This window comes from Denticeps clupeoides, chromosome 5, assembly GCF_900700375.1.
Source record: "Denticeps clupeoides chromosome 5, fDenClu1.1, whole genome shotgun sequence".
Classification (NCBI taxonomy): domain Eukaryota; kingdom Metazoa; phylum Chordata; class Actinopteri; order Clupeiformes; family Denticipitidae; genus Denticeps; species Denticeps clupeoides.
In genome coordinates, this window is record NC_041711.1 from 16,292,368 (window position 1) to 16,315,327 (window position 22,960).

The 22,960-nt window shown below is 41.1% G+C and overlaps 1 protein-coding gene across 2 annotated transcripts; it reads right to left on the reverse strand.

The window, feature by feature from the left end:
• Positions 1–15,017: 15,017 nt before the first annotated feature.
• Positions 15,018–20,986, reverse strand: mrasb (muscle RAS oncogene homolog b). 2 transcript variants are annotated; one of them, XM_028980343.1, is made up of 7 exons: positions 20,563–20,714; positions 18,777–18,983; positions 18,159–18,312; positions 17,654–17,753; positions 16,636–16,715; positions 16,345–16,482; positions 15,018–15,294 (listed from the first exon to the last, which is right to left on the reverse strand). In XM_028980343.1, exons 2-6 carry the CDS (start codon positions 18,967–18,969, stop codon positions 16,386–16,388), a joined length of 624 nt encoding a protein of 207 aa, XP_028836176.1. In that variant the 5' UTR covers positions 18,970–18,983; positions 20,563–20,714; the 3' UTR covers positions 15,018–15,294; positions 16,345–16,385. The 2 variants fall into 2 exon arrangements, with proteins under 2 accessions (XP_028836176.1, XP_028836177.1); XM_028980344.1 differs by lacking the exons at positions 15,018–15,294; positions 20,563–20,714 and adding an exon at positions 20,801–20,986 and having other exon boundaries at positions 15,486–16,482.
• Between the last annotated feature and the right edge of the window lie 1,974 nt (positions 20,987–22,960).

The following is a 22,960-nucleotide window of genomic DNA, read 5'->3' on the forward strand; positions in this document are numbered from 1 at the left end:
TTTTTTTTTTTACAAAAGCATCTGTTCTTACGGCTGCTCTCAGCACACAAAGCCTAGCAATTATAAAGCATTTAGTTGTGGAGACCCTGGTGTGGAAATGGATGATTATCAGCGAGAGTGCTCTGATCCTGCTGCCTCTTAGCTGGCAGTCACTTACCACAAGCCTGGCTCCCAGTTTCCCCTCTTCTGCCCCGCTCTCCTCTTGACATTTAAATAAAAAGCAGTGGATTTCAACTCCTTAGTACACCCACAAAAGTCCTGTTTTCACAAAGCCTGAACTATTGACGCCACTGAAAGCAAAGATGTTTTTTTTAACATGATGCTTTCCTGTTTTTTTCCCCAGGAGGAACTGCTTGTTCTTCTGAATGATTGCTGTCAAGGTGCTTGTCTTTGTGCTTTGGGCCTTTGGAACTCCTAAAATGTTTACGTCTTGTAATCATCATTACAGACCTTGTACCGTTAACCCATAGACCTGTAGAGTGCCAGTCAGATTTTTATTTAGGTTTTAAGATTTTTCAGCATTTTTCAACTAGAAGAAATGAAACTGTGAACTTTTCTTTTCATGGGTGTTTGTAATTTCCCTGTTTCAGTTGCAATACCCCACCCCCTCACTCCCAGAGACAGCTGTGGCGTTGAAGAAGTGACCCGTCTGGGTGCCTTCTGCCACCCGCTAGATACATCTGACACATATGTTTCTATTTACAGACTTTTCCTTAGCCTTCATCACAGTGCGCCCACATCTGAAAGCCTGTGATCTCCAGGTCAGCTCTGTCTTTGGATCAGAGAATCTTAGAACACCAGTTCAGTTCGGGTGAAATAGTTCAGCTGAACCCTGGCTGAAAGACTCGACACAGCAGAGCATTGTTATCTGTTCCTATACTAATCTAGCCTAACCCAGTTTAAAAATGGATATTTTGTTCGGCTTCCCCTGGACGCACCTGAGGAGCAAGCCCTGATTGCCCCAGCTGATGCTGATTACCATCGGCGTGTCTGGGTCTCCATCTCACCAGGCGGCACCGTGTATGGGGCAGGGGGCACTGGCAGATCCGCCAAGCACCGTCCCCACACACTGCTCACCGCTTGTACTGGCTGCCCACTGGTCACTTAGGGTGATGGTTAAAAGCAGAGGACACATTTCGTTGTGCGCACTTGTGCTGTGCTGCAGTGTATCACAATGACAATCACTTAACTTTGTCAAGTGTCATCATGTAGCAGAACTTGTATAGAAAACACCTTATGCTACCAGTAGGGACAAAGACACTACTCATTCACTACCCATACCCTTTGAATCAAAACAAAACTTGGGAGCCCATCCCAGGACATTGATCACCCAGTGCTGCAAGTCCTCCCACCCCATGCAAAAGGCATTATCAAAATGCAAAACTAGAGCTGAACTAGAGCTTTGATTGATTTCTTTACATTTAAACTGACATAATTTCAGAGATTACAAGGACAGTCCCCCAGAAGCAACTGGGGGTTACGTGTCTTGCTCAGGGACACAATGGTAGGAGATTTAACAGAAGATCTTCTGTATTACCCACTAGGCTACTACCACCCTTTACATAATAGCATTGAAAGTGAAAGTGAAGTGATAGTCATTGTGATACACAGCACAGCATACGGTGCACACAATGAGATGTGTCTTCTGCTTTTAACTATCACCCTTGGTGAGCAGTGGGCAACCATGAAAGGAGCAGTGTGTAGTGAAGGTACTTTGCTCAGTGGTACCTCAATGGCATCCAAACTGGCAACCTTCCAATAACAGGTCTGTTTCCTTACCCACTAGGGCACCACTGACTTGCTAATCAGTAATACTGGCATCTGGAGCAGGTTTCCCACAGCCTTGCATGGTCATTGTTAAATTGTACTTCAATGGCTTATTATTGTAGGAGTTTTACAGTAGTGCCCTAGCTGAATATGGTCTGACTTCTTTTATGTATAAGTCATAATTAATTCAAATAGATTTTACAATTAAATGTCCCAAATCAGTTTTTCAGTCAAATGAATATGAAATATTATATAGAGCTAAGAAGAAGTGTAGAAACTTGCGCAACTTAATGAAAACATACACAATACATGCTTCAGTGTAATCAAGAACTATCTAAAACAATATGTAACAAAATAGACATCTTATTTTTTGGTGCACTCTACCCTGACACCCATTCAGCCCTGGAGGGGGATACTTTCTGAGATTTCTTCCCATTTTTCTACTTTTCTCCCCTAATTGTATTGTTTGTTTGATCTATACAAGAAAAATACTTTTTAATTTAATATAAACAAATGTAATATAATTTCTTCAAATACTGTTGTTATTCCTTTCCTCATGCACTTCAAGACACACTGACTCAGCTGAAGCTGGAGAAGCTGAAGAAGAAGAGACCATTTAATCTCATCAGCTTCAGTTACATCCTGTTTAAACTTTTTAAATTTAAATTTAATACTTCTTTCAATTTAACACATTTGGGAGAAAGAAATTTCATAAACAGTTCAATTAATTTACCTGTGGTGTAATTCCGTTTTGCTCATAGCTACATTCATGTTTGAATTCTCTTGTGTCTTGTTTTAATCTGCACATTGGAAAAATCACAACAGCTTGATAACCACCAATGATCAAATGCCACTAGCATTTGATCACTATCAAGATACCTAACCACTGACGTTATATAGACGTCTTTGCCACATGGGTAATGAGAACAGGTTAGACAACAAGCTACACTTTCATGTCTGAGGTAAAAATGCTGGCCTTGCTGATAATATTTCAATTGTAATTTATATGCAGTTGCACCCAAGATACACAACACTGAAATCAGGTTGTGGGGCCAACATCAGAAAGCAAATTAGGAATTCTGACAGGCTGAGGTGGCACCATGCTATGGTATGCTATGCTATGGTCTTAATGTTAGTGTATTATTGCCCCTGGCGATTATTTAATACCTACTGGCATGAAAACAAATCTCTTATGTTATGCCACTGACTGAACCTCAACGAGACAAAACCTCAACAAAGATCTAGAATTTGAGAAATTCTCACCTGTTTCTGTTCCTTATAACTATATTTCAATTGAGAAACAGATGAATGGACAGGTTACATTAGAATCATCCATCATCAGTATTCAGGATCAAAAAGAAAAGTTAATGCTCAATCGTGAGGATCCAATCTCACTGAGAAAAATTTTGTTCACATTTTCAGATTCTGCTTGAATTATGTAGAGATTATATAAATGATGTAGCAGTCAGTGGAAAAATCTGTTCACAAATTATGACAATCAGATGAAATGTTTGAAATAAAGTAAAAAAAAAAATATGGAACTTGGTTTTATATGGTGAAGGCTCATATGAATCTGGAGACTCACAAGCACCATAGATCTGCAGAAGCAGCCAGCTGACCACAAAAATACATTCAGAAGACAAAACAACCAAGAACAGACTGGTCACAGTATGATTTTCTGCTCCTGAAATAAATATGACAGCATATCTTTTATAAAACAAAGTAAATAAAATATGAAATATTTTTATTCATAGTGTGGCATTCTTGTCTTGGTGGGGATGTGGCAAATCAAATTAGCAAACAAGGGAATCATAGGCAGGAGCAAATGGGATAGATTGCTCAGGGTCCCAGTGGGTGGGCAGCTGGAACAAGAGAAATGTCAGGGTCTGTCAGGCAACTTAGAGCTATTGTTCTGTGTGTATTTTGAATACTGGAGCAATATGGCAATAAAGCTATCAGCTCACCTTCAATTTCCCATAATACAATGTCAACGAAAAGTATGTAAACCCTTTTGGAAATGCATTGTTTTCTGCATTAATTTGTCATGATCAGATTTTCATCTTCAAGTCAAGGGTATTGACACATTTTATGTGCCTTAAATAGTAAGACAAAAAACATCTGATCTTTCATGTCTTTATTGAGACCAACAATAAACAAAGTATGTGAAACCTTGGAATTAATGACTGGCTGAACCCCCATTGGCAGCAATAACCTCAACCTGGAGCTTCCTGTGTCTGAGAATCAGACCTGCACCAAATTAAAGAGGAATAAAGAGGAATCTTGGCCCATTCTTCCTGGCAGAACTGCTTTAGCTCTGTCTCATGTTCAAACTCAATGTTTTAGTGGATTAGTCAAATTAGCTGTTTATGGTTGTTCTCAATAAAGACAAGAAATATCATAATTTTTGCGGTTATTATTTTAGGCACATTATATTTGTCATGATGTAGATCAGATCATATGTTATGTTTGTACTGTGTTTTTCACAATGGTGAAAATATTTAATGTATTCTTAGTAGCAGCCTACAAGCAGAAATGTAGTGTAATATTTTATTTGGAAAGAATAAGAGAACAGAAAAGAACAGAAACACAATATTTCACATTATTTCACACAAACCAATTTTTTTTAATAACTTCACAGCCAGAGCCACAGAAATTACCACACCCTGACCAGAAGCTCCAAACAGAACGTGAAGGGCTTCTGGAAAGCAGAACAGCACTTGGGACGTAACAATAATCACTGCATTCTTCTTAGTTGTGGCACTGCCAATCAGAGCTACAGAGCTGCATTTCACTCAATTCTGGTTAGAGGTAAAAGACAGAAGAATTTATTTCTTGCAGGTTTCTGTGTTCCTTCTGCCACCTTGGAATGTATGGTCACCAAGTTTTTCAGTTGGTAAGAGTGTTGGATCCTCAAAGAGAGAGGAGGCGGTAGAGACATGAATCAAAACCAGGAGCGTTAACATCCCGGCATGGTCTGTAAACAAAAAAAAAAAAGTCATAAAATTCTCTCTGCGTTACGATCATCTTGGTCCAAATGTTCTTAAACGTAATAAATACACACTCTGGTATAGACTGGAACTAAAATGGATGCAATTACAGCATATGAAATATTTGTAGGCAAACAAAAAATTCACACATTTAGAAAATGACTACTTGCCTATAAATATTCAACATCACTCTCTGTATTATCAGGCATTGACAAGTGGAGAAATTCTTAATGCCATTTTGAGGTGCTGTTTTCTTGAAGTAATATGTTGCAGCACGGTGCTGATTGCTGATTGTAATATGAAAGCGAAAGTGAGTATTCCTGCCGTCAGCTCTACAAGTGACACCAGCAAAGACTGCCAACCTGAAATTGGAATACTTTGTATAGTTTATTGAATATATTTTTCAAAACAACTGTTAAAATAAAAAAAACTTTATTACCAAGTTGTTTAGAATTCGCAGCAAGACACTTAACCCTAAGTTGCTCCAGGGGGGGACTGTCCCTGTAACTACTGATTGTAAGTCGCTCTGGATAAGGGTGTCTGGTAAATGCTGTGAATGTGAATGTAAATGTGTCTGTCTGAAGACCCACATGCACAGGGAGCTGCTGGGACCCAGGTCCTGGAGTTTCCAGTCTCAAGGCTACAATGCTGAACTGTGATCTACCAGGTGGTATGTTGTCATCGGTGGATCAGTTTTTATGATTGTGACTGAACTGTGACTGAAGAACTGAAGACAGATGAATATTGTTCTTCAGTGCAGCACAACAAACTGGCAATTCATGGTCTGGTATTACAGGTATGACAAAACAGCTGAACTAATATCAGTTCATATTTTTCCTGGTAGATTATTCAGTTTTGGGGTCATTACTACTACAAAATAAAATGTTTGTTTAATGACTTGATAAAATATACTCACGTGCAAAGCATATTCCTTAAAAGTAATGCCTCCATATGGTTAAAAGCATTACAATTCCGAGAATATTATTAAATATTCCACATTATCTGAGTACCCATCTAAAATATTAGGACTAGTAAAAGTGCAAGTATTACGGAAATTTCTTATGCGTTTTGGTTTCATATTCCAGAGAATAGTCCTCTATATGAATATATAAAGTGTTTTCGTCCATTGCCATGTTTTAAGTGTGTCTCTCATGTACACATTGGGTCCTCCAGGTAGTCGGGGGAGGGACTGACCGCTGCAATGCCTGTTGAAAATTGTTGTAATCTGCCAGAGATTTCAGTGATCCTGCAGCAAGGGCTGTCTCCAGCATGACACTTACTGAAAACAAATAAATCATCAGCTTGTTGGATGTATGTTTTACATTAATTCCACCACAAAACAAACCAACCAACAAACAAATAAATACATTTGAATAAATCATTGAAATTCCAAAATTATGGTGACATTGACCCACCTGATGAGTGTATGTAAAATTCTGACCGCAATGGCAGCTAGAAAAGTTCATACCATCACTGATACTTCCAGATGTAAAGCATTGCTGTACTGCATTCAAACAAATGACAGATTCTGAAGTGAACAGGCAGCTGTGAATGGCAAGGAAAAGTCCAAAGCTATTGTGAATCACAGTTCATGGTACATTACTAATTTCATGGTGGAGTCGGTAGACATTCGCCTTTTGTGCTGTTCTTACTAAATACAAACTCCACTCTATTGTGACATTTGGGGCAAGACAAAAAAAAAATTCTATTGTTAGAGCTTTTTGAAACAATTTACGCAATCTCAGACTGTCACAGCAAAGCAGAGGGTGCCAGGGTGACCTCACTGACCCGGAAGGACCAGGAATGCCCTGCACAACAGACAGTATTCAAGGGTGATGAAGAACAAGAACAATTGCAAAATCATTAGTCAAATTTACTTCACATTTGATGTAAGCCATTTCCCCGGATTGACTTTATCTTACACCACATTTTTTTGACCGATCACCTTTTCCATCCACGACCACAATTCCAACCCAGTCTCTCATGTTACATCCGCTCCTGAAACCACCCATGCTCGTCGACCCCGATTACATCTGGCTGCCTTCCTGCACAACTACTCTGAGGTTTATGCCACCTCAACTTAGTCCACAAAAACATCACCTACATCTGAAACCCTCTAAGACTGAACCCTTCCACATCCTGGCCAATCTGTCTATTTCCCAAAATGTAGTCTTCATTCCTCACTCCTACCAAGGCTAGGATCAAGGATGGAACATGGTAGTCACATGGTGTCACAAGGCACATCTTAGTGATCAAAAGCCACCTCATTAAATTGGTTTGTTGGTTAGAACCCAAGGAAGAACATTGTATTTATTTCATTTATAAAGAAGCATTGACACTGTTAAGTCCCTTTTAGAACTAAATAAAGCCAGGATTTTTGGTTCTCTTTTGGTTCTCTATGGCAGCACTGCTTAGTAGGGGTATAGATGGATAATATATTTACATTTACATTTACATTTACATTTACATTTACATTTACATTTACAGCATCCTGAGTGACTTACAATCAGTAGTTACAGGTACAGTCTCCCCCTGGAGCAACTTAGAGTTAAGTGTCTTGCTCAGGGATTCGAACCCGGGTGTTGTGGTTCATAGGCGAGTGTGTTACCCACTAGGCTACTACCACCCCATGATACATGGATAATATTGCACTGATGCAATGCAGAACATAATCATTTACTTCACAATGACGTTGCTTCATGGTTTTCTGGTGGCGGTATAAAAATTCTTGTTGGTGCTGGTAATGCCTGCTGGATGCCTGATCTGAGTACAGTGTGGCCGTGGTAGGAGTTTCATGCTGTGCGGCACGGCACTCGGTGGCCTGGTTCTTGCACTGCGCTCAAAGTTGAAATGTGTTGAACTTTGACTGCTGCTCGCTGTGACGTATTTTTGCACTACCAATAGAACCCAAGCGGGCAAGTTCTCTTCTGAGAATCTTATGCCGCTGCTGGGGTGTCCATCACGCTCTCTGCATGAGGACCAGGGCAGGCAACAAACTCCGCCCACAGCATAGTGGCGTACCACCAGTATATACATCTGAACACCGACATTGTCATCAGGTGACAATGTAGAAAATGTATGCAATGCATCGCAATGCATTGATATCGATGCATTAATAATCATATTAAATCGTGAGGCCAGTAAATGTTCACACCTCTACTTCTTAGAGCTTTTTATTTCATAATCATTTATGATCTTAGCTATCGTTCTAGTCTTTCCAGCACTTCCTGGAAAACATGTCTCATTTACATTTACAGCATTTATCAGACGCCCTTATCCAGAGCGACTTACAATCAGTATTACATGGACAGTCTCCCTGGAGCAACTTAGGGTTAAGTGTCTTGCTCAGGGACACAATGGTAGTAAGTGGGATTTGAACCGGGGTCTTCTAGTTCATAGGCAAGTGAAAGTATATTTTGGTTCTTTTTTTTAACCATCTTGATTTATAGGGCACAATAAAAACCTGAATAACTTTCCTTATCAAATAAATCAGGGCTGAACAACCAAACCCAAAGGTGAGCACACAGTTCCATTAATAATGTGGGTAGAGATGAGAAGCCTAAAAGTAATAAATGAACGTATTTAAAATAAAGCTTTAAGATTGAATAGGTCGATGCATTATCGATATACCTCAGTATATTTTTCATTGTAACGTGTTTCTGTTATCTTATCCAATTCCTGATATTGTTGACTCATCTCTGGTGTCAACTTCCTACATGAACTCCCCTTTATCTTCAGTTCTGATGTCCATCAGTCTCAGAGAAACGTTTCCTTTCATAATTTCTGCAGGAAATTATTCAGCTCTGCCTCTATAGATCTCATGTGAAGCATCATTAATACTATTTCCATTCTGGTAAACCAGAACAACGATGTCCTGGTCTGTCCACTTCCAGATCACCTGCTCTGGTGGCTCACTTGAGTCCACAGAGCAGATTAGAGTCACAGCTTCTCCAAAAGAACCAGAAACTGCCTTGGCTGTGCCCCTGACCACGACACCCTCTGAGTTTTGCTCTTTTTATATCAATGTATTATATCAAAGCGTTTTTGCGGAAGCAACAAATTAGATTGCATTTTATTTATGTAATGAGTTACATTTCGACTTTCTGAAAAAAAAGAGTAGTTTTACAAGGCCATACTTTTACTTGAGTACATTTGTGAATTAGAAACTCTACATCTCTACTTTTACATCATTACATTTGGCAACACTCGACTCATTATTTTTTAAAACCATTTATTAAATACATTAGATGCTTTATTGCTTTATTTTTGCAGGACAGATGCTGATCTAACATGATTATGTTTCAACATTCCAATGTAACCATGCAGTCACATGACCAGACACAAAAATGTGATGGCAGAGTGGAACAAACTCATAACACATAGCACAGACATGGCAGATGCAACTCTCTCCAGAGCTACAGAATACAGTCTGTCATACAGACGCTTTTAGCATTTCGAAAATTTTTATTAAATTGTGCCATAAGATAAGTAGACCACTGTACATTTTCTATAGATGAAGGAATTAGTGTCACTCTTTAGATGCTTTATTTAATGTTTCAATGCTGACACATATAATTGGCATATATAGATAGTTTGACCACTCAGATTTAGTCCATTAATTACTACAAGTCATACTTTAATAATTTATTATTATTTAGGAAAATACCAGAACACATTTCTTTGTGTCACCGTGTGCCATACTGCAGTGTTTCACAATGACAATCACTTCACTTTCAGGATAAAACCTTTGAGGACAAAAATGATTAATTATTATTATTATTAATTGGTAAAAAAAAAGTGCCAGACAAACATTACAGATGAAAAAAGACTTTGACTTTGAAGCTGAAAAATCCCAACCAAAAAGAGAAACAGATGCTTCATGGCAAACTGTAATTTTTTTAATAGGTTAAATGTAAATTTATATGTATGTACAAATATAATAAACATCTTCATTTATATATCTTTATTAATTGAACTGATTATGCTTTGAAATGACCATGTAAACTATTAATTTATATTAATACAAGCTCATAAACACATAACTCTCATGTTTCTTTTAGAAGATGCTGTTCATCTAATCGAATGAATACTCTTAAAGTGGAAACAGATGGTAATTGTTCCCTGTCAGCTTCCTGTTTTTAACAATCAAAAAATATCTACATCTAAAACATATCTGGCATGCTCCAAACATAATTTACTGGAGGCCACGCCCTCCCAGTTCCCCGCAACTGATTCCTTCTCTTCATAAGGCTGCCTGTACAGGTGTTCCGGGTTCTGCTATTGCCCTGTGAACTGTACAATCGCCTTGGTTGCCACAATCATCTCGTCTTAAGATGATTGCCTTCTTTAGTCATAGTCGAGTCTGAGTGCTAACACTCTGGTGTATGTTTTATTGTTGTCTGTGTTTTGTCATCAGGTCCTCATCTTGCCCTTGGCATCGTAGCTGTAGCGCAACTGCATGTTTTGGTGTTCCCCATGAGGGTGTGTCTGACATTTCCTCTCCCACGATCCTGAAGTACTGACCCTATATATTTTTAAGTCGTTCAGTAAACATTGTGGGACTAACTGTGCCTGGGTCCTACCCTTTTGGGGCTCAACAGAACAGATTCTGTCTGTGTCATTACACTATCACTTGCCATTTGATGTGTTTTGAGTTATATATTCTTGTCGTATTTCTGTTTTCAATATGAATTTTTAAATATAGTGATTTGGGCAGCCCACATCAAGTTGGTGGACAGATGGACAGATGATCTACTGTTTACATTTACAGAATTTGGCAGATGCTCTTTTCCAGAGCGACGAAAGCGCTTTCAAATTTCCATCATTGAAGTCTCACATTTGGAGACTTTTTTAGCTTGTGTTTGAAGATCTTTAGTAACACAGCTGTTCGAACATCTAACAGGAGTCCATTCCACCACCTTGGAGCCAATACAGAGAAGAATCTAGATAAATGCTTTCTTAGTACATTGGTACCAGGCAAGCAATGCTGTATGGATGAAAAACCTGTTCCATCTGATATTTCATCTGCATTTCACCACACATTCAATGTATTAATATTATATTAGATTCAAAGTAATATTATTCAGCATGCTGAAATTCATGCTGGGTAATCATCCAGCAAACTAAGCATGAGCAATTGATCAGTGATCATCTTGACTCAACAACCTTTCAGTGCAGGCCATTATGTTGACCCTTCTGAAACAAAGTGACATAATTTCCATGGCCATGGGATGCATCTGCATGAAACACATTAAGTACTGCAGTTAATAGCCAACCAAAAGTGGAAACTTAAGTCAAGGTTTTGATTTTACCTTTACCTTTTTTAAACTTTTTTGGCAGGGTAAATCTCAGAAGGAACTAGTTGAAACATTTCAGAGCTTCTGATCGCAATTGTCACTACAGAAAAAAATATACATAGTCAATCGTGAGGAAATTAAAGAGCATAAAATGATTTTGCATGGACTCTATAATGAATGGAAACAGAGAACAGTGTTCCCCAGCAGCTGAATTCTTTTAAATAAAGGCAAGGACTTCGCTCTCAGTTGCACTGGTCCCAATGAGTATTTGACTGAGCTACAAAACAAGAAAAGTCAGATCTTTAACTGCAAAACATCACACAAACACATGCACACACGCAAACAAAATAAAACCAGTTTAGCAACCTTGTCAAGGTTCAGATTGTGATAAATGAAGCTTCTCCAAAACACCAAGCAAGGATTTTTTTTGTTTGGCTGTGAAAATAACACAGTCCAACTTGTCTTATTGGTTTGGACAATTACGTACTCCGAGAACTTAATACGTGAACAAATAAAAAAAAAAGTTTCCCACAGATCCCACCCAACCAAGGACCCAAGATCCCAGATATTGAAAATAAAAGGGTCAGAGCTGCATTCATATGAGCTACAGACCCCCTGCCCACTGTTATCAGAAGAATGATGATAAATGATTTCATTTATCTGAGAGCGGACATAATTCACATTTGGAAGATTTCTTGAGGTTGGGGTTTCCTGTATGCAAAGTCAATGTGATGCATCCATTTTTAGAATAGGGAACGTCTGCAGTGGCTGAATTCCTTTAAATACCGGCAAGGACTTTGCTCCCAGTAAATAGTACGTTCTTGTTCATAACACTTACAGTCGGAAGTCAGAATCAATCTGGGCGGAAAAAAACAGGGCTAATGAACATATTCGTGTGCGCTCCCAGACACAAGCTCCTGCTTCTATGCCATTCCCCACGTATGCAGTGAGCATTTTTGCCGTATTTGTTTTCTGCATGCTGTGGGTTTGTTTGTTTCATTTTTTCTTTTTCTTTTCAATGCAGCCGCTTCAAAGAGAAACCTCCCCCAAACACCAGCTCCACTGGATGAAAAGCAGTGGGTAAGGTGGGTTTAAAGAAATCGAGTCATGAACAAAGTCATTCAAGCTGGTGTCGCACGCCGAGTACCTTATTAAGAGAAGAACGAGACCCGGGGTCTCCGAAACAATGTCGAGGCTTAATGGAGCAGCACAACCTGCGTGCTTGTGCTTCGCCGCTCTTGCAGGTACCTGTCACGCCAATCAACCGCATGGGATCATTAAAGCTGGAGCATGAGACAAACCAGAGGAACGCATACAAGTGGTAGACATTGCTAATATGAAATAACACAATCAGGCTTCTGTTGCACAAAAATGCACTCTTTTGAATGGGCAATCAAAGCGCAATCATTTTCATACACCGTCGCTATTGTGACACCGCTTTCCGTCCTTCCACATCACGCATCTCGTTCTGCAGCCTACCACTGGCTCAGAAGCGGCGGCACTGCAACACTGCCCATCAAACGCGAATCCCGTTCAGTCAGCATGCCTCCGAGGGCAGAAAACCCGACTGTTTGCCACTTTTATCACTAGGCAAAGTAGGCCACTCAAGCCAGACCCTGGAGTGGACGCCTTGGCGCTATTAAAATGAAAACAGCAGGCCAGAGAGAGCCCCGTGTGAATGCCTGGGCTCGCGTTTTGTCTGCAGAATTGCACGGCATCATTTGTCCTGTTTGGAAGGGGAGGCCAGCCCTGCTCTGATGCCGCGAACACTGTGTAATAATGACCGCCGCAACCTGCCTCTGCCCGGGCCACAGACCCGAAAGCATGAGAGCGATATAGGTTTTTGATCATTGGCCATTAGCGAACACAAAACAACAGTACAGTGTCACCAAGTCCTTTATTCCAGATGATCTAAACATCGCCAGGCGTGCGGTTCACAGCAATTTAGATAAATGCATTATTCATAAAAAGCAAGAACTTGGTTAGCAATCACTAAATTGCAAAGCAACTCAACCCAATTGTTGTGAAATGTGAAAGAAAATACCAGCTGTGTTGTTGCGGCGGAAAATTTGCATTTGGCAGTCAGCAAGCTTTCCACACGCAAGCTGAAGTAAAAAACCTCCAACCCAGAAAACTGTTCGGATTATTCATGCCCTTTGACAGAGCAATTGTTGTGATGCTGAGGCTCGTTCTTGTGTCTTTTGGCCAAAGTGCAAAGTGAAGCAAAAAGGGTTTAATTTTTTTTATGTTTGTAGCTGTCACTACCAAAAAAAATACATAAAAAAAAAAAAAAAAAAAACAGTATCACCTTTTTTTGCCGGAGGTCATGCGACTGTGTTAAATTGAAAATGATTCTGCATGATTTTTAAAATGGGGAATTGGACGCCCAATCACATTCTCATGTTAACAGCTGCCACCGAAACATGCTGTTATTTCTTCTGGGGTGACAAATTAAATTTGTCGCCGCATGCACATCCTGCGGCCTTGCATCTTCTCATTCTTCATATCTAATATAATTACTGCAACCCAGTTTCAGAAATCTGGCGTTTACACTTTATGAGATAAGAAGGTTCTTTAGGAGATTATATTCAACACCCTGCTTAAAAACCTTAATAAGACTATTTATCCTAAGGCTTAGGGCTTAATGTTTTATTAGGGCCGACTCTCTGCATAGATTTAAATTGTTTAGTTTGCTAGTTAGTTTGTTTAGTTTGTTAACAGTTGTCCTTAGATTCTGTAGTGAATTTGGTCAACTTGTGAAAATTGCACAGTAAAAAGCAGGCCTCCTGACAGGCTGTAGGGGGAAACAAATAGTTGCAGGGCAAATATGCTTGAGATTTTAAAAAATTATTCAAATTGGGGAAAAAAGGTTGCTGTGCAGGTAAACGGGAACTGAGCTGAATTATAAAACTATTTGCATTAATTGGGTCATCATATTGTTGGTGCTCTTTTGAGTAATGAGAGGCTATTTAAAATTTTTAATTTTTCAATTCACTTCTAACAGACTTGAACCAGGTTGAATTTGTTGTTTATATACGACAGGAATCATGCATTTGTGGAATATAGTGGAGGAAGCCACTTTTCATGGCCCACGTTGTTCTTCACTTGAGAATGAAGGGCCTGGTATGTTTTGCCCCTCAGATCAGAATATTTGCATTTTCAAAAGGAACCTGAACCACTCATTTTACACCATTTTTTTATATTTACAAGTGCTCTTCCTGTGAGATAATAAGAGTTGCAGGGCAACATGTGAGCGGAGACGTTTTTCCTAAAATCCAACATCGCCATCATCTGGCCTGCAGTGCAAACTGCACCCCTTGATCCACATGGCACTGAAGCACTATCACTTTTATCAAATTTTAATGACGTCTTAATGAATTTTATAATACACCATTCATAATTGATCTGAATTGCTGTGCACCATAGACCTCTTCCTTTAACCCACAGCATAATAATTCTTCTAATGCAACTCCACGTAATTTACTAAAGTACATGCTGCACACAAATGATGTGAATTCATTCATGCACATCAGCAGCATTTTTGTTCATACTGGCCATATGCAGTCTGCATGTTTCACCGATATGCTTCAGTCAGCCGGTCAGAGGGTGCGTACAGGTGTGAATGCGAGGTGAAAGTGTGCTCCCTCCAGGCAAACATGGGGAGAGCACAGGGATTGACAATCCACCATGCAACCTGTACCTTTTTCAGGCTTTCAAACATGCTGACTTTATCAAGATCCTCTCTTTCTGGGTCATGTTTAAAATGCTGGGTAGGACCATTCAACCCTTATTTGGTGTTGGGCTTCACCTGACCTTTAGGGCAATGTCTCAAAGTGTATTTTCCAACATTTTCCATGGTGGGAACATCTGCTGAATCCAGAAGAACTTTAGGGGCCTGAGGCACGGTTAAGTCAAACTGATCATCACTAAAGTCATCACTAAAAATACAGAAATGTTTTATGCATGCTTTATGCAACATTTTTGTTTATTAGTAACTTACAAATTTTAAATCCAGTAATAAGTAAATCCCTCATTTTCACAAGCTGAGCAGTAGGAAACTGTCCAAGCCAATATAATACACACATTTTGATAAAGTAATAAATTACGGAAACAAAAACCAGTAGCAACAAAAAGTGAATAAACCCTCTCAGCTTTAACATCTCCAATGAGGAAGCATGCAGACCGCACCCGCAGACACTTTACACAGGTGTAATCTTATGCTCTCTCTCACACACACACACACATACACACAGTTAAATGGGACAAGCTGCCAGTGCTAGTTTTACATCAAAGTAAATAGTCCAGACAGACAAAAAAAAAAAAAAAAAAAAAAAAAAGGAAACAAAACCTACTGCTTTTCAGACCACACAATAACTATGGCAATGTGGTCAAAACCAGTTCATGTGAGTCCTGCATCCCTGCAAATAAAAGAAAGAAAAAAAAAAAAAAAAAAAAAAAAAAACACACAAAAAAGTATTTCAAAAACATGTGCAGAACACCACCATTTTTTACAGACCCAAATTCATCAAAATGGCACGACGAACGAGACCACAAAAGCTCATACTCGGATAAGACTCCACAGTCTTCTTGCTTCCTTCTCCTTGTATAAGTTATGGGTTGCACTTTGGCTCCCGGCCAAGCTTTGACAATGTCTGGAATACAACAGCCGGCTGGAATGCATTTAGACATCCAAAGCTTTCACTGTTTCTCTCTTCCGCTCTTCCTCTGGCAGCCCTCTTCCTTCATCCTAATGCTAACAGGCACATCCACTCCGGCCTTTACGCTCTGAGGCCGAGAAGGATTTCCCCCCCATTGCCGCCGGGACATTCAGATTGATCCAGTTTCACATGGCTTACATCATTCAACAAAAAAAAATAAAAATAAAAAACACAGAATACTAATGATCATAAAAAAGTGGGAAAATAAATGCATACAGTACATTACAAAAAACAAACACCACATACTTATTTTTATTTTTTTCAAAGATAAAGGCCTCTTCAGAAAAGTTTTGTAAACCCTTGGGTCCTCTGTGGTCCAGCACCTGGACAGTTTCTTCAACACGGGAGATCAGCGTAGTCCTCTTTACTCAGCATGAGGCCGATGGTACGTACAACACTCACCTGCAAAAGGCTTTCAGGCTGGGGACAGAACCTGGTCTGAACAGCCAGTGTGTCCTGGAGGATTGAGGCACTGGGTGGGTTAACAGTCCACGCCTTCATCGCCTGGGTTCTCGTGACATTTTCAAACGTCTTTCACACTAACATACATACAGATACAACACTCTCTCTCACTCACACACACACACACACACACACACACACGAGTAGTGACACAATCACAAAATCACGCAGTGCAATTTGTGGGACCCCGTGGAGCGCTCTGCTCGCCACTTGGTTTTCTTCTTCTTCTGACTCCGCTCCGGAATCTGCTGCCTGGATGGGACAGGAAACTGAGATTTTCACAGTAGTCACCATTATAATGTTTTTTTCCCCTGCAATGCAGCCACGGGGTAAAAAAAGGAGAGAACAAGGAGGAAACAATGTTCTCTCGCCAGCTGTGTGCAGAACACAGTTCATGCAAGTTACCTGATTACTCGCACCAGTTCATGAAAGGCCTTGTCCACATTCATGGGAGGGTCCTTGGCACTTGTTTCAATGTATGTAATCTACAGCAAAGGAATTGCCACAACATGTTTTATAGCCAGTATGAAGACAAAACCAAGTGAAATAAAATCATTTCGTTGAAAGTCAGCCAGATGAAAGGAAATAAACGACTGTATGCTAATGCTTTATGCTAACGCTTTGACTGCAGTACATTTACATTTACAGCATTTATCAGACGCCCTTATCCAGAGCAACTTACAATCAGTAGTTACAGGGACAGTCCCCCCTGGTTCATAGGCAAGTGTGTTACCCACTAGGCTACTATCACCCCAATGGCAGTAGTAATTCTTATAAACACATCCCCAAACTTGGACAGATCTTAGTTTTGCATACCACCACCATGACATAAATAGTGGGACATTATCAAAAAGTTTTTACAACTGTCTAACACAACACTATGTTGTGTGCATTGATAGCAGCTCGTATGGTCCATGGTTTCCGAGGCTCAGAAACTATACATAAGTGTTGACTCAAATGACAAAACTCTGTCCCATCTCAATAATGAACATATTGTATTTACATATTATACAGTGCAGAGGGTGAAGTTGCTGGATTCTTGTTTTTGATCGATGTTGCCTTATTAGAAGGCCCCTTATGAGTGCTTCACTTGCCCAATAGGATGCACACTTCATATACAAATTGCATATCCTCCGTTCACACCGTTTCATATCCCAACATTTACTGGGGCTCCAGTAACGAAGTTTCGGGTTCTCTGTCTTGTGCATCGGTTTTCCTGATGTGCGTCTGTGATTATTATTGTAAATGTATCAGTGTCTTGCCATCTATCACCATTCCTGTTCAAGTTTGTATTAAATTCCCCTGTTTGTGAGTCTGAGCGTTTGAGTCCATCCTTCCATGCCACGTTCCTCACATTTTAATGTATGAATGGTGTGTACAGAGCAAAACGTCTTCCAGGCTAACTCCACTGACCCATACTTACACTATGTTTTGTTGCCATCTCCCACCCCTGCTCGCTTGAAATCTTCCGCAGGTGAACGAGATCCACTTTGTTGGCTACCAAGACCATAGGAAAGGAGTCCCTGCCAATGGCAAACAAGCACCTCCGTGTTATAAATTATTAAAGCAAAGTCAGTTTTCAAAGCTGCGTTTCAGCACGAGCAGGAGAACGGAGCGTGCGTGAACGGGAGAGTGTGAGCGGGAGGAAGAAAGCCAGCGAGCGGAGAGAGGCGGTGCACCCTGCAGTCACATGTATAATTTATACTGTTAGCTTGTTGGACCAGTGTGAGGTGATGATTGACAACAGTGTCTCGAACAGGAAACAGATGTTGATAAAACAGCCACAATGGAAAGCAGCTCGTGCAGAGGAGGAGCAGGCCGTTTCATAAGGGAAGTCTCGTACCCACCGTACCAATTATTACTCGCATGAACTCACAGAAAACAAGAGGTTCCATTTCACACAACTTTTGTCTTTGAGCATGTCTCACCTGTCTTTTACCCTCAGGATGAGCTGGTGGAAGCGGTCCACGTGCTCAAAGCTGGCCTTGTCCGTGACCGAGAACACGATGAGAAATCCGTCGCCGGTGCGCATGTACTGCTCCCGCATGGCACTGAACTCCTCCTGACCCGCTGTGTCCAGGACTGTGGGGTGACATGCACATGCCTCAATTCACCATGGATCCACCTACACGACACCCTTAACTAAGAACAAGGCCTACGTGGCGTGATGATTCACTGTACTTCCCCAACATCCCAGAAGATGCAGACCCTGCCTACACGCATAGAACGGAGAGTGTGCTCAGTACGAAGAAACAACGGCAGCTGCACAGACAACAGAACCCCGACTTTAGCATTTCTGAAGAACCACGTGATTTAGTCAAATAAGAGAAGACATGCTTCATGTTGGTGCGCTTGTTGGAATGTCTGACTCTCCTCCCTACATCGAATAAGTGCTATGTGCGTGATTCACCCTTTACAGCAGCGAATGAATCATTTTCTCCTGGTGGAAGCACAATATAAGTGTGAAAGGAAGTGTATGGGAAAATTCTCCACTTTATGTCATGTCAAGTACTTGGGGGGGCCTGAGGTTCTGAGCATCACCCTACCATCCAGAATAGCCCAGTGGCCGTCAATCTCTGTGTGCTTCAGGTAGGAATCCTCGATGGTGGGGTCGTAGTCAGGAACAAAAATCTTCTGAAAGAACTGGATGGTGAGGGCACTCTTCCCCACACCCCCATCCCCCACTACCACCAGCTTGTACGTTGGGAGATTGTCGCTGGGAACGGCGCTGGTTGCCATGGCAACAGCTACACCTGAAACACAGAGGGGAGAGTGGAGTCAGCCTGGGTGCTACTTACGCCATCTCCATGACGACAGTTCTCCCTCCTCCTCCACCCCCAGCCAATAAAAGCCATCAAAGCACAATATTGCTGGCTGAAGTGGTGAAGAATGTACCATTCGCTCCCTCGAATATGGAATTACAGATCCATTTCATCCACTTCTTACTGTACACATGCACACTGGATTTGGTATTGTGACGAACCAAAACACAAACAGTTAAAAAGAAAGCTATTAAAACAGCAGTGTAATAACAGCCATTAAAAGACTAAAGTGCCGCCTTTTCCCAGCACTCAGCATAGCCATCACACATTCAGGAAATAGTGTCTAGACACCAGGATTACCATGCTCAGCATCTGCAGCAATGCCTTGGCTTGGTCAAAACCATAAAATTGTTATTCTATAATTTATTTTATTTAAAAAAAAAAAAAAAAAAAAAAAGTCCTTATATCACTCTCACCATAATTCACTTGTGTGTCACATAAATTGCAATTCAGCTGCATTTAGCATTACATCAGCCACAGCATCGCTCCCCACGCACCGCTGTAAACCTCCGCAATCAGCGTGGTATCGGGGGCGGGGATTGGGTTAAGGCCTGCAGGAACGCGGCCAGTGACGAGCATGGTCTCACCGCAGCATCTGTAGGCACGCCGGCCACAACTGCGCGCCATGGAATGTGTGGAACGATGCACACAGGAAGGACCTTGTGAACCTTTAACTGAGTCCACACCAAGCAAATATGAAAACCTAAGACACGGCACAGGAGTCTTCTGGATGACGTCAGGTGGGTCACGCAGCCCCTTTTCCCATAACCGCTCGCGTACAGTAGGAAAGGGTCCCCGGCTATCTCAGCGGGCCTTCCTGTAAACCACAATGGAGGGAAACGGCATGTTTCCTCTCTCTGTGTCTCTCAGCCCTCGCCTGGTGAACCAGGAAACCGATCTTCCCTCCTTACTGCTGCCAGTGCAGCTGGTGGTGGAGCCACAGCCCACTTCTCTCCTCCTTAACAGGGACCCCAGAGCCTCAGCCAAGTCAAACAAAGCTGAGGGGGAGATGGGAAGTGCAGTTGATGGGTTACGACCAAACCCTACAAGGACGAGATCTATGGACTTATATCACCTGCCGGGCCTGGAAGCCACAGAGAAGATAGATAAAAACTAAATAATAAAAAAAGAAGTCCAGTGCTGTTCTTATGGGTGATCTTGTCAAGACCGTAGGATCATAAGCTCTAGTAAAGTGCTCCACAGACCCCCAATTTCCTCAGAAACTAGAACCCAAGCGATCTAGACCATGGCAAGCCAATGACGAGTAATAACAGATATGAGGTAATTAAATGGAAGTAGGTCAGTGGGTACACTTCAGAACACACCCACTATTCCGCCAGTTCAGTTTTATTTAGGATTATAACACACAAACCTGACAGGGTCAACCAGTTGAATGAAAGTCCACGATACCGCCGTCAGCCCGACCAGAGGACCCGAGCCTCCGGCGTCCATTAAACGCGCGTCAACATGACGGCGTTCGCCCGCGGCGATGCGACAGAGAGGAACTTACCGAGGGGCGATTACTGGACGCGGCTCGCATCACTCCCCTCTCACCGCGCCCTTCAAAGCCGCACCAGTCCGGCTAAACGACATCATGTTTCGTCCCGTCGCCGCGACCGCCTCGCCCGCCTCGTCCGCACAACAGAACTCGCGCTGTACCAATTCTTTATATTGCAACCGCTGCTACTATAAATAGACGAGCTCTGTAGGGGGAGAGCAGGCGTTCGTGGCCAAAAGTCAAGCCTTACCGGCCAAAGTGTTGTTTCAATCCCGGCGCCGCTGTTCCAGAAGCTCGTAAAATCGTCCCCGGTACGGCCGTGTGCATCTCAGCTAGTGGCATAATGGCAACGTGCGGCTCTTTAAAGCGAGATTCCCTTTTCCTGAGTCAATGGACTCTTCCAGAAGCCTTCAATACGGTCCGTTACTTTTAAAGCGAAATGGACACGATTCACGCAGAGCAACCTGCCCACATGTTTCTCGGGCCCAATGCCCCGATACAACTGTGTTGAAGCCATTTAACTATAGATTATGTTCAAACAAATAACATTTAAAAAATCCTGAAAAAATATAAACGATATATTTGTCTTCACCAAATCCACTTCAAATTAGTTTTATGTTTAATTTTATGTAAGCTATAACATTACTAAAGTTGAACATGAAAACATCGAATATTCAGAAATACACAAAGAAAATGTCTCAGAACTTGCTATTATGTTCACATCACAGCAATATATTCAAAGAAAAAATTCTCATAGCAAACAAATTGGATAAGTGAAAATAAGGCAACAAACACAAGGCTGCCTCCTGTCAGGTGGTTTTATAATATCTGACCGTTGCCTGCCACACTATCTGAGTATCACTAATGGTACATGGAAAGGCTTCAAATTATCACAGAACCGAAGCCTGCGTATCATAGATAAAGACATTTGTGACAGTTATGCAGGACTGTTGACATAAACCCAGTATGTTGAGTTTTAGTCTTTACATTATGCATGTCTGTACTTTATTTAGCATATTATTAAAATAATACATTATTTTATTACAGCAATTATATTACAGAAACAATGTTGAAAAAGTATTATTCCATGCTGTTGTATCAGCAAATGTATCCAAATAAACATATTCACAATTTTAAATATAGGGCAGTGGAATGGTGTCAAATTAGATGATGTGTCTACAGTTCCTGACAAAAGTCTTGTTGCTTGTGTACAAATTTTTTTTTTACAAGAAATGGCTCATTTTATTCCCAACAGCTTTTGTAATAATGTTTCAGTGCAAAACAAAACTGTCAAAAAGTATTCTAATTTTCAAAGCTTGATAAAGCCCATTGAGTCAATTTTTGCAAAGACATAAGTGTTGTCGCCTTGTCATATGACCTTCACCTGTGACTAATAATGGATCAATTAGGTCTCTGGTGTGTATAAAAAGAACACCAGTACACTAGACCTTCACATCAACTGCAACTAGACCTCTGCAAACATACCTAAGAGTCACCCTGAGACTAAAGTGTTGATTATCAAGAGGCTGAAGACCAGATCCGCTACTGATGCGGCAGAGACCTTCAATGTGTCTGAGCGTCAAGTACAGAGGATTAAAAAAAAGATTTGAAGTGACTGGAGACGTTTTTGAGAAGCCCAGGTCAGACAGACCCCGCAAGACAACTGCTCGAGAGGACTGTTTGTTGGCTCAAAAATCCAAGGCCAGCCCATTTTCCACTGCAGCAGAGCTCCACGAAACCTGGTCACCTGAAGTCCCTGTGTCAACCAGAACAGTTTGTAAGATTCTGTCTCGAAATGGTCTCCATTGTGGAATCAGTGCCCAGAAGCTAGCACTAAACAAAAGACAATTGAAAAACTGTGTGGCATTTGCCAAGGCCCACAGCCTGCTAAAAGGATGGACGCTGGAAAAGTGACAGAAGGTGAATTTTTCAGATGAATCTTCTGTTGAATTACACCACAGTCGCCGCAAATATTGCAGATATACTGGAACCCGCATGGATCCGAGATTCACCCAAAAAACGTTGTAGTTTGGTGGCAGAAAAATCATGGTCTGGGGTTACATCCAGTATGGGGGTGTGCGAGAGATCTGAACTGAAGAACACAAGGTACACTGGAAGAACACTGCCAACTCTGAAATACCAAGAAATCTTAGCTACCTTTTATATTCCCAACCATAAAGGCCAAATTCTACAGAAGTAGGGTGCTCAATCACATACTTCCATCTCCACATCAAAGTTCCTCAAGGCGAAGAACATCAAGAAGCTTCAGGATTGGCCAGCCCAGTCACAAGACATGAACATCATTGAGCATGTGTGGGGTAGGATGAAAGAGGAAGCATGGAAGACAAAAAAAAAAAAAAAAAAACATGCAAGGCATGCAAGACTACTTTCTTTGCTATTCCTGATGACT